Raw genomic sequence first — 12,551 nt, forward strand, 5'->3', positions numbered from 1 at the left:
AATCACATAAGCTGTGTGAGTTAGTGATACACAATGCTTAAGCTTTCTGTAGCAGCTGGGCTACAGCACAAGGGTTTTCCTTACTTGGCACACTCGAAATGAGCTCAGTAATAACAAAAAAATAAAATGAAGGATAAATGTGAGATTTAATGTTTATTCTAGACATTAATGTTTGTACAGTACGAAGATTTATCTGGTGCTCTAGAGTACAGATCTGTGTGCACATTATAAACCCTGTTATTAGTAGGCCAATAATAACTGACAGATGCTTTTGCTCTGGTGGGTAAATTAGTGCCTACCATTTTGTCTCATTTCCCTTTTTGTTGAATTGCTCATAGGAAACTCAAAGGTCATGAGACATCTTCCTTATGTTTTAATGGTTACCCTTTTGACCACCATTTTACCAGAAATGTGCTTTTCCAATGTACTCAGACATTATGTGCTTCATTTTTAAACAAAAAGCCTCTTCTAGTTTAATCCATGGCTGCTTCTGAAGACCTTTACCAGACTGCAATTAGAAAACAGACACCGGTTTCTACAGCTTATTAATCAGGGATTGTGAAGGCTGGGATTTGAAATGACAGGATCCAGGCTGTAATGAAGCAAACCATATTTGCATACTCTCCAGGCTGATCACCTGCCGGCTTCATGAATCCTTCATTACAGTTCTGTCAGCAGCTGCAGTGAAAATAGTTAACATACTAATTTATGGCAGAAATATAATCTAACATTTTCTAAAATATCTATTTAGCCAATAGTTAATTCTAGTTATCGTATAGTTAGCTTTTGTAGTAAAGGTAATAGTTAAGCCAATAGTTAATTCTATACATTGTATAGTTAGCTTTTGTAGTAAAGGTACACTTCATGATTTCAGGTGAAAACACACTAAAGATACAAAAGATTGACAATTGAACACCAGCGACTATTAATCTATCATATCATAAGTTATGTTTTGATGTGTTGTGAGTTTTGAAAATTTTTGAACAATTTCTGCTCAGCACTGTAAAGATTGCTTATATGTGCACATTTATTACCAACTTAGACACCATGTCAGCTCAGACCAATCTAGACATTCTCCTCTGAGCTGTCTTAACCACTGATCAGCTGATTGTACACACCGCATAAATGAGAGCACACACACACAAAACCGTGGTTGGCTAGAGACATTATAGCTTATTGACAGCAAACATGCTCATTATTCCAAACTACAGTGGCAGAGCCTATTCTAAATGACCTTGGCCCTCATAAAGTGAAGTGTTTCTGCTATAATCAATGTAGCTGTGTAAATTATACTTTACAGCAACATAGGAGCCCCATGTCACCAATACAAAACCAAACTTATGTACTGTGCTTCTCATGACATATACATTTGTGTATAATCTCAAGGCTTCTAAAACTCTACATGATAATAAAACTTCATGAAAAACTCAGTAAATAGCTCCTTTAACAAAAAACTGTTTTATTTTTCCTTCAACATACTGTTGACAGTACAGGTATTTGAACATGTCAAATACTATTATTATTATTATAACCACTATAATAGTAATAACATGGAATGTAGTTTTCATGTCACCATTTGTTTTGTTGTTTTTTTTTTTCGTTTTTACTTTATATAAGAAATTCAGTATATCAAATAAATAAAGCTCTATTACAGTCACTGTGTGCCTCTACTGCTTACTCAAATATAATCCTCTCTTTATAGTGGAAAATTTTGAGTGGTCATTTCTTGATGAAAAGCTTTCTCCACATTCCGTTTGCTCTCATCACAAAGTACAAGCAAATAACCGAGTGCAATCTGTAGCGCTACATCATTCTTCTGGAATGGACATTGCTAGAATCACAGATTATTTATTATTTACACTTTTTTGTTGTTTCTTTGCCTGTAAATGGTTTAAATTGTAGGGATGTAAAACAACAGAGGAAGGGGTGTGGGGGGAGATGTGAGGAAAGCTATCAGTCACCAAGTCAAGTAAACAAACCACTGTCATATCATGTCCCCCCGTCTTCTCACTTTTAAACCCCTTTTTAATTGTTTATAAACAGGAAAAAAGAAAAAGGAACACTAAAATTAGACACAAAAACACTTGCTAAATCTTGCAGCTTCATTAACGCCCCTGTATAGGTGCTGGACGGAAAGAAAAAAGAAATCAGGAAAGAAAGGTGAGAATCAAAAAAAGAGAAATGGTATTTGACAGAGATTGACACTGGCAAACTCCAACTGGTTCAATCTCACAATCTGCAGTTTCATTGTATATTTTTGAGTTTCAATATTGCAAGCAAAATTCCAAGTTCAATCGGCACTGTGTTCCTCTAACTGGGAGATGATGGTTATTAGGTTCTGTAAGCCAAAGATGTATCCTGTGTCCTGCCCCTCATGCACTACACTGTCCTCCCCGTAGTGCCGGCACGTGGTGTGGGCGAAATCAATCATTCGAACGTCCACCACAGACCTTGAGTTCCCACTATGGCTTTTAACACTACTGCTAGCACCACCATTGCTGCTCCCACTCGCTCCTCCAGTGCTGTGAGGAAACCCAAATGCGCCTTGCTCCTCTTCCTCTTCCTCCTCCTCTTCCTCCTCCTCCTCCTCCTCTTCTTCTTCTCCTTCTTCATCAGAGAGGCGATCCTCCGTAGAGCGCCGTGAACAAGGCGGGTCTCCATCGTAGATTATGAGGAGCGAGCTGGAGTAGAAGCGGTAGCTCTCACATGCTTCCAGGGCGGCCTGCATATCTCTCAGGCGCCGGAGCACAGGGGAGAGAAGCTCACGCCGCAACCTCCGTCCATCATGGAAAAACTGGAACAGAGCCTCCTTAAAACCAACCAGTGTCAGCTTACGTCCATGGTACTTGTTCATGAACATGAGCTGACCGGAGTTGGACTGGTAGACCTGTAGAAAATGAGAGTGGAAGTTAGAATTTATCCAGGCTCAGGTCACGTTTTCTCAAATCACACCCTATACTTATCAGCAGCTCTGACTGCATACAAACAACCTAGAACCACACTGAAAATGAGATCTTTTTCATCAAATATTTATTATTCAAGAGTCTGCATTTTAGGTTCATGTTTAAATATAAGCAATTTCTTTTCACATTAAATCATGTTAACTGATTGTAGAAAAGCTCAGATTTGCCTCATGCTCAATCTCTTCTATTGAAGCATGTGTCCAGATGGTAACAGCTATGATCTAAAATGTTTTGTACAAATTTGTGGAGTCCATGGAGGCTCGAATGTACACAGTCATTATAGAAAAACAGGACATACCAAATACTAAACCTATGTAAATATAAATATTTCAAAGATTCAAATTTTCACCCAAGCTGTTGCCAGTAATGAGAATTGTTCAAGTAAAAGTAGATTTTCACTAGTAGGCCACGTTATGTATTAAAATAGAAACATTTAATATTTATATCAGAACAAATAAAACAAAAGGCAGAAAACCTCTCTGGCCTTTCTGCTACAATACAGTGGACTCGTACACTGCCAGTTGAGTGAAAGCTCACCTGCATGCCACAGAGCCGGACCCCGATGCTGGCCGATGTACTCTGCTGGCATTTGCGGATCTGCATGGCTTTCTTTTCCTCAGAAGCATCGTCTCCATGTTGCCGTGTGCCCATCTTCAGATCCAAAACACATGGCATTGTGTGACGCCATGTCAGGTTCTCCAGTAGGATAAACTCTGGGAGCGGTCTGGGTCAAGGAAGAATTCTGTGGCTCGAAGAACAAAATATCTACAACACTACCAGCTTGTAACTGCACAGACTTACAAACTTTCCAACACAAAACCTTTTTAACATTTTATGTGGTTTAAATCTTTTTCAGTGATTAGATTTAATGTAGATTGTGTAAACAACCCTCACACACAAAGTGACAATACAGTACAACACTACACAGCAATTGGAGGATACTGTACTGGTTGCGGTGCTTGGCATTCTCTTTCATCCTTTGCAGGTGTTGCTGATGGCACTTGAGGCTCCAGGGGTTGTGCTTCAGCTGCGGTGCAGCAGCGTTACTCCTCTCCAGGCTGTAGTAGAGCACCTCAGCTTGCTGGAACCACTCCAGCTCCTCCTCACGCTTCAGACTGAACATGGGGGTGAGAGAGAGAGAGAGAGAGAGAGAGAGAGAGAGAGAGAGAGAGAGAGAGAGAGAGAGAGAGATTTACATATACATAAGAAATACCAAAAAAAGGATGTCTGGCTAATTAATAACTTCTAAAATGTTTAGATTACAAAATGTCTCCAATGCACATAATGACAATTTAGTCACACCAGCATGTGAATAGATGTAAAATACCAACAAAGAATAAAGCCCTTGCAATAAGTCCTTCATTTGGTGCTTGCGCAAATCTTTGCATTTATACTCATCTGACTAATGTGTTAATCACATAACCTCAGCACATCATCTCTTGTCAAAAATGTTATAGCATCCTTACAAACTGTATAACAGTACAGTACAACAACTACACAGCGTGTGATCAGAAGGAACTACAACATGTAGTGAAAATTACCCGGTATTACTGAGATTTAACAAAAGTGTTGCTTGCGCAGGGTGACAGGTATTATCAAGGACACCTCCCCATGTACACCATGTACTTTTTGTACGTTCTCCATCAGCAAAAGGCTACAGAAATCTGCACTGTCACATTAGCATGACTTATTTTATTTCAATTATTTGTTATTCCTAAAATTATTTATAACAGACTTTTATTTACACATGCATTTACAGTAATCATTGTATGTATCGCTGAATTAAAATCATTTGTAATATCTCAAATTATAGTATCTACCCAGGTAAAACTAATCCAGCTGAAACAGGGCTTTAGACAAACCAGCAAAGACAAACTGACTCACTACACTTGTACAACATGTAGATGACGAACTTAAACATGACTATGGCTTCAATTGTCCTTGAGATATATTATTATTTCATGCTAGTGTGAAATGTTCATTGTAAAAGTTTCTGATCTACTTTATGAGAGTTTTGATTTCAAGGACTCCTCACCTCTTGTCTTTGTCCTTGCGTGAATGTCTGGCCCTTTCCTTGCCGTAGCCTTCATTGTCCAGCAACATTTTATTAGACCACTTCATCTTGTTCTTAGGTTCCAGGTCAGACGAGGGGTCCACGTTCTCCAGACCACCCAGGTCGCTGTGCAGCGGGTAGGCAATGAGACACAGATTACCTTCCTCATCCTCCTCGAAGCTCACAGACACAACCCCTACAGAAAGTGGGAAGCAATAACAGAGAAGTTACTTTCAAGAACAAGACAAAAAAAAAAAAAAAAGCAACACTTCATCTTATTGGAACATAGTCAGACTTCCCAGCTCAAAAATAGGCAGACTGGGAAATCTTGATCCATCTTACCCACTCCACTCTTTTTTAACGTGCTTACAAGTTTTCCAGCGTTTTACAAAAGTTACAGAGCCGTCTGCACAGCCCTCGGCTAACCTGATAGAGATCAGACAAGTCCACAACACAGAGAACGGGAGAGAGATGTGTGCAGAAAACAGCGGTACAGAGGAAAAAAGACACGAACAAAGAGAATTGGGTGGGGGGAGGGGAAAGGAATAAAAGCCACAATATAGATGTGGTTTCATCTGACTGAGAAAGTATGCATTTTCTTTACCAAAAGCATTGACACATGATGGTGAATTTACAGTAAATCCATAAGAAAGGACACAAGGCAGAAAACTTGAAAACCAAGCGATTTATTAAATCAAGCTCAACCATAAAGAGCAAGTACATTTCACAAAAATCCCGTGCCACAAAAAACAAAATATATAAATACACATAAAAAAAAAAATCACATTCAAGAGACAAGAATGATGCTTATTTTAATAAAATGTTCAATTCTGCATCTTTCTGTGCAAACAAGATGCAGAAATACCAATCATTCATATATTAAAAACACTTCAAAGAAGAAAAAAAAGGAAAATGATAAGTGTGCAATTTGTTCATAATTATCAGAACAAAGGGATCATTTTATAAAGTCTTTAGAGGATGTGATACCAAAGCCAATTTGATCTCTTTTTGCATCTCTAATACTTGCATCGCTAATTCAAACCAGTCCAGTACTTTAATTTAAGTCCTGTATGCTTCACTCTTGCTGGTTTAAATATGGTAAAGAAAACACTGCATCAATAAATAAGTCTTGAGAGACACAAAAGAGAAGTACAACACAGTTTAAACGATGACAAATTTGGGTACACAATCCTCAAGAAGCCAAAAAGACACAGATACAAGTAAAAACCTCTAAATATTTGTCAGCAGATATCTTTCCAGCAAAGGATTATAGCGCTAAACGTTTATAAAAATGTACACCAACAGAACAGAAAGGTAGGAAGTGAAAACGACCGAAAGCTTTGTTATTAGGAACAGTCAAGTTTCGAGGCAGATCGTGTGCGACATATGCATGAAATATCTGTGTCAGTGTGTGATGACTGAACAAGTCAAGGCACATTTTGCCAAACCCTCTGCATTTTATTCTGGTTCTTTCAGCCTGAATGATCATCCAGACAGGCTAGAGAGAGATTGTGTTTGTCATAATGGTATTTCAGCTAATTAACTTAGACTCAAAACCATACCTTTCTTGTCGACAACACACTTTAAATTTAAAAACAGTACTGTATGTCAAACAGGAAACCAGTTGGCATTTAGTTGTTGACTACAGCGCCGTCACGTGGTAATGGTCCTTTAACTCCATCTGCATTGATGCGATTACTGTACATCTTTAGGACATAAACAACCATCACTGCGCACACAGTCAGCATCAAAACAAAACAAAAAAACAAACAAAAAAACAGATTGATAAAACACGAAAATGATGGTGACGTCTGAATTCAGTGCCCCAGATATATATTACACCATGCGATCAGTGATTAAGTTGTTAACCACTATTTAATACTGTGGGCAGGTCTGAGACTGAATGTACTCAGTACATGAACATGGAGTTAATACACATTACACATAGGACGAAGACACGGAGAGAAACAGGCTAAATGCTAGTTAGCTTAGCATAGCTTAGCTCGCTAGCTAACTAGCCCCAGCTGACTGCTTACCTCGGTACTGCGGTGTAAACTTGCGCATGGACGCCGGGAGGCTCTTGTAGAACTGGTGCTCCCGCGGGATTAGCGGCTTGCAGATGGTCTGCTCGCCGAAGCGCAGCACGCACGAGTGGCCTCCCACCTGGTGAACGAAGGGCTCAAGGAGAACCCCCTTCCCTAAAGCCATCGGCTGCTCTGGCTCCATCCCCTCGATGGCTGGGCTCATCCTCCGCGGGCATTAAGGCTCCGCGTCACGCGTTCAGACCCGTGGACACGACAACCGGAGATTAAAGGACGAGACACGGAGAGAGAGAGACAGACAGAGGGAGAAAGGAGCGCGAGCGGCTGTCTGTCGGTCTGTCGGTTCGTCTCGCGCTGTCGGTCTAAACAGGAAGGAGCAACATAAGACAGACCCAAATAAAACGGAATGCTTTCTTAACCGTTGTACCATTTACACAACTAGGAAGCCTTTAAATTCTCTCCTTTGTTTTTTATTTCTTTCCTTTTCCTCTTTCATAAACCTTTTTTGTTTAATAACACGTTATAACTGAACGCTCTAAGCGCATTCTGGCTGCTCACGAAGCTCACTGCCGTCAGTATGACACTGCGTAGCGCTGCGCTGGACAAATAACAACGTAGCTGAGCAACGAGTGGCCCCGCCTCCAGAACAAACCGACCAATCAGAGTACAGCAAAGTGCTCGGGTGGAAAGCGACTTAGAGCAGAAAGGAAACAAAGGGAGGTAGAAAGAGGAAGAGTGGGGGAGGAAAGGAAGAGGAAGAGAAAGAGGTATAGAAACTGTGCGGGGGGAGATACTCAGCTGTGTTTCTGGTGTAACCACTGGCCATTTAAATGTAAGGTAGAAAAAAACAAGCCAAAGTGTAGCCAAGAGGGGGTTAGAAGAAAAAAACAACACACTTTTTGTTGTTTTTATCAGGTACCTACAGATACAGAGCAGATAAAAACAAAACAAAAAAACATGTCTGCTGGTGGTAAAAGTCCACCTGTTGTCCCCTTATAAGGAAAGGGTACTGCAAATACAAAGACATTCTGTCCCCATATACAGACCTACTTGCGTCAGAGAATAATTAGATGACTAGTAAAATGAATCGTATCCTATAGGCTTCACAGTCACCAGATCTCAGCTGACCTGAACACATTAATGAAATTTTAAATCCATGTGTTAGAAAGTGCTTAAAATACTAATTGAAGTAATATATTTTGGCAGAACAGTATTCCATTCAGTACACTTCCAGAGACTTGTAAAATTTATTCCAAATCACCTTGAAAATTTTCTGGTGGCATTTGGTGGATCAACATGCTAATAAGTCACTTTATTTATTTATTTTTAATTTATTTTAGTTAGTCATCTGTCTGTAGAGGCACTTTGCACGTGTACAACTGGTCACACCACCTCCACCCTGTCTATTAATGGAAAGAGAACTCCATATTTGGGTGGGGTACCATTCTAAGCACAGCTGTGGCAGTATTGGACAATGACAGCAAAATCATGTGTGTTGTGTTGATATGGGTTTATCAACCAGAGCAGCATTACTAGAAGTTGTAACTGAAAAGGTAGAGATCACAGTCCATTTTTTAAAAGCACAATGTGTATAATTACCTTTTATATTTTATGTGGTTTAAATCATTAAATTTTCTTTAATGTCAGGATCTGGCCACCTGACCCTTGGCTATTCTCATCTCAGCAGTGAGAATGAGGTGTTCAAAAAAATCTTAGCAATGCTGCTGACACTCACCAGCACCACACACACTATAATGTCACAACCATGTTGGTGTAACTATTGTGCAAGGAATAAACCACCATCCAGATAACACCTATATGGTCCTATGGTGGTTCTGTTCCTTTAAATAATTGGGTCTGTGGCATATATATATATATATATATATATATATATATATATATATATATATATATATATATATATATATATATATATATATATATATATATACATACATACACACACACTGTATGTATGTGTGTGTGTGTGTGTGTGTGTGTGTGTGTGTGTGTGTGTGTGTGTGTGTGTGTGTGTGTGTGTTGAGGCAGTTTACAATAAGGCAGTTTGACTTTAATCTCTCTAATTCCATTCCTCCACTACAATTCTCCAGTGGCTATGGGACACGAAAGAGAGGTACTACTGTACACAGCAGAGAACAGCTAAGCCAAAACCTCCCATGGACATCTGATTTTTAATGGAAAATTGTTAATGGAATTTTTGAAAATGCTTGGTTTGGTTTTACCAGAACTTCACACACTAGTTTTATCACGTTTGCCATATTGAGAGCTGGCTGTTTATAACACTTTTGACTTTTTATATAAATAGAACACAGCTTTGATATAACAATGCAATAACTTAATTGGATTGTTCACTACAAAAATATTTATATCTTGATACAGAACTGTTATTTGAAGACCTAATCACAAAATTGGTTGCTATTCAGTGTGAAGAAAAAAAAGGGAAGGAGAGATTCTTAAAGTTGCATACCCCTTTGCATGTAACTGCTGAGTGAGGTGTGTTATATAGGTTGTACGAATATTGGTAATTAGAAAGATGTGCACTTTTAGGAAAGGTAGACCAGGTGTGGCTGTAACCAGCAATGTAGCAGGTGTTGTTGCTTACTGAAGGAAGGGGAGCACATTGGCCTCAATGTACCTGACGTCTGAATGTTTTTTCAGGCTTTTGGTAAGCACAATAAAATGAGTCTGTGAGGTGCCAGAGCAGCATTCAACCCTCTTAATTCAATCTGGACTTGACTACATTGTGATCTAGCTATGGAGTGAGACATACAGAGCAGGAAAACTACTGGCCCGGAAACCCAATAAGAGCCCCATATAAAGGAGTGTGATTTAGAGTGTGATACTGAGGTTCATGACATCCCAGAAGTAAAGACTAGATTACAGATTGAAGTCCACTGAGGATAACAGATGTATGCCCATATGGTTTATGGGTTTATGGTTCTCAGTGTTCCCAAGAGTAAGGAAGAGGGCTATCATGACGTGTGCATGTGTGTGTGTGTGTGTGTGTGTGTGTGTGTGTGTGTGTGTGTGTGTGTGTGTGTGTGTGTGTGTATGTGTGTGTGTGTGTGTGTAAAACTAAGCTATGAAAGCCCTCTTCTTTACTACAATATATACAGTATTTCACAGAAGTGAGTACACACCTCACATTTTTCTAAAAATTTTATTATATCTTTTCATGTGACAACACTGAAGAAATAACACTTTGCTACAATGTAAAATAGTGAGTGTAAAGCTTGTATAACGATGTAAATTTGCTGTCCCCTCAAAATAACTCAACACACAGCCATTAATGTCTAAACCTCTGGCCACAAAAGTTAGTACATCCCTAAGTAAAAATGTCCAAATTGGGCCCAATTAGCCATTTTCTGGCCCCAGTGTCATGTGACTTAGTGTTACAAGGTCTCAGGTGTGAATGGCGAGTAGGTATGTTAAATTTAGTGTTATCTCTCTAACTCTCTCATACTGGTCACTGGAATTTCAACATGGCACCTAATGGCAAAGAACTCTCTGAGGATCTGAAAAAAAAAAAGAATTGTTGCTCTACATAAAGATGGCATATGCGATAAATAGATTGCCAAGACCCTGAAACTGAGCTGCAGCAAAGTGACCAAGACCATACTGTGGTTTAACAGGACAGGTTCCAATCAGAACAGGCCTTGCCATGGTTGACCAAAGAGGTTGCACATGGTCAGCTTCATATCCAGAGGTTGTGTTTGGGAAAAAACATATGAATGCTGACAGCATTGCTGCAGAGTTTGAAGCCTGTCAGCGCTAAGAGCATATGACGCACACTGCATTAAATTGGTCTACATGGCTGTCTTCCCAGAAGGAAGCGCGCAAACAGTTTGCTGAAGACAAGCAGACTAAGGACATGGATTACTTGAACCATGTCCTGTGGTCTGATGAAACCTAGATAAACATATTTGGTTCAGATGGTGTCAAGTGTGTGTGGTGGCAACCAGGTGAGGAGTACAAAGACAATTGTGTCTTGCCTCCAGTCAAGCATGTTGGTGGGAGTGTCATGATCTTGGGCTGCATGAGTGCTGCCAGCACTGGGGAGCTACAGTTCTTTGAGGGAACCATGAATGCCAACATGTACTGTGACATACTGAAGCAGAGCATGATCAGAGCAGTATTCCAACATGATAACGACCTCTGACCAAACACACCTCCAAGACGACCACTGCCTTGCTAAAGAAGCTGAGAGTAAAGGTGATGGACTGGCCAAGCATGTCTCTAGATCTAAACCCAAGGTCTCTAACCTCCTCCAGCTCTGTGATGTCATCATAGAGGAGTGGAAGAGGACTCCAGTGGCAACTTGTGACCCTCTGGTGAACTCCATGCCCAAGAGAATTAAGGCAGTGCTGGAAAATAACCATGGCCAGACAAAATATTGACACTTTGGGCCCAATTTGGACATTTTTACTTAGGGGTGTACTCACTTTTGTGGTCAGCAGTTACATAACGCTGTTATACAAGCTGTACACTCACTTTACACTGTAGCAAAGTGTCATTCCTTCAGTGTTGTCACATAAAAAAATATGATAATATATTTACAAAAATGTGAGGGGTGTACTCACTTCTGTGAGATATCATATATATATGTATACAGTATGTGTGTGTGTGTGTATATATATATATATATATATATATATATATATATATATATATATATATATATATATATATATATATATATATATACAGCTCTTCGCGTACAAATATCCATGCCATAATCAGGTCACTGGCTTGTGTTCTGCCTATAATGTATCCTGTAGCCCATCTCTTCTTAAGGTAAACTCAGCATAAACTTTTACAGCAACTTGTGCTACAGTAGACCTTCTGTGGGATCAGACCAGATGGTCTAGCCCTCACTTCCCTCACACATCAGTGAGTTTTGGACACCCATGATCCCTTTGGCAGTTTACTGTGTGTCTGGTACTAACCACTACATAACAGGCACAAGTCCTGCTTTTTACAGGATGCTCTGACCCAGTCATCAAAGTGACCCAGATCCTTACTGATTACTTGCTGCCTAATATATCCCACACCATGAAGGTGTCACTGTAACAAGATAATGAATGTTGTTTACTTCACCTGTGTTTGTGTGTGTGTGTTTTGAGACTGAAGTGCATATTTTCTCTTTTTACATGGAGTTTTGCACCAATAGTTTTTTCTTTTCTTTTTCTAATATTATGTTGGCTTGTAGAAGCCGACATTCTGTTTTGCTTATTCTTCTTAAACACAAATGTATTAATTGCTACTCCTCCTAGGGCTTTCGAGCCGCATGCACCAAAATATATTTGGATATGTGGTAGACTTGGGCATGCATGACTTATGTATATTCTATGCATGGTACAATACATGTTTGACATGTATGGAGGGGTTTACGTGCAAAAATGTATGACAGCTGTTACATGTTCAACTCACTTTGTTAGGTGTGCCAATGGTAAATAGTTTGGAATTTGCATT

General features: G+C 39.5%; 1 protein-coding gene across 1 annotated transcript; it reads right to left on the reverse strand.

Annotated features, from left to right (window-relative positions):
• Positions 1–1,442: 1,442 nt before the first annotated feature.
• ip6k2a (inositol hexakisphosphate kinase 2a) lies at positions 1,443–7,651 on the reverse strand. Its single transcript, XM_027146646.2, has 5 exons — positions 7,053–7,651; positions 4,999–5,212; positions 3,906–4,078; positions 3,501–3,676; positions 1,443–2,887 (listed from the first exon to the last, which is right to left on the reverse strand). The coding sequence occupies exons 1-5, from the start codon at positions 7,261–7,263 to the stop codon at positions 2,291–2,293; spliced, it is 1,371 nt and encodes a 456-aa protein (XP_027002447.2). The 5' UTR covers positions 7,264–7,651; the 3' UTR covers positions 1,443–2,290.
• Between the last annotated feature and the right edge of the window lie 4,900 nt (positions 7,652–12,551).

This window comes from Tachysurus fulvidraco, chromosome 5 (genome assembly GCF_022655615.1).
Source record: "Tachysurus fulvidraco isolate hzauxx_2018 chromosome 5, HZAU_PFXX_2.0, whole genome shotgun sequence".
Classification (NCBI taxonomy): Eukaryota; Metazoa; Chordata; class Actinopteri; order Siluriformes; family Bagridae; genus Tachysurus; species Tachysurus fulvidraco.

What these genes read in the sequence shown, in the direction of transcription:
- ip6k2a (XM_027146646.2), bottom strand. Translation starts at nt 7,263, where the DNA reads ATGAGCCCAGCCATCGAGGGGATGGAGCCAGAGCAGCCGATGGCTTTA. An exon ending in CGCAAGGACAAAGACAAGAG is followed by an intron (nt 4,079 to 4,998) that starts GTGAGGAGTCCT and finishes CCCCATGTTCAG; the next exon opens with TCTGAAGCGTGAGGAGGAGC. An exon ending in CAAGCACCGCAACCAGTACA is followed by an intron (nt 3,677 to 3,905) that starts GTATCCTCCAAT and finishes GACCGCTCCCAG; the next exon opens with AGTTTATCCTACTGGAGAAC.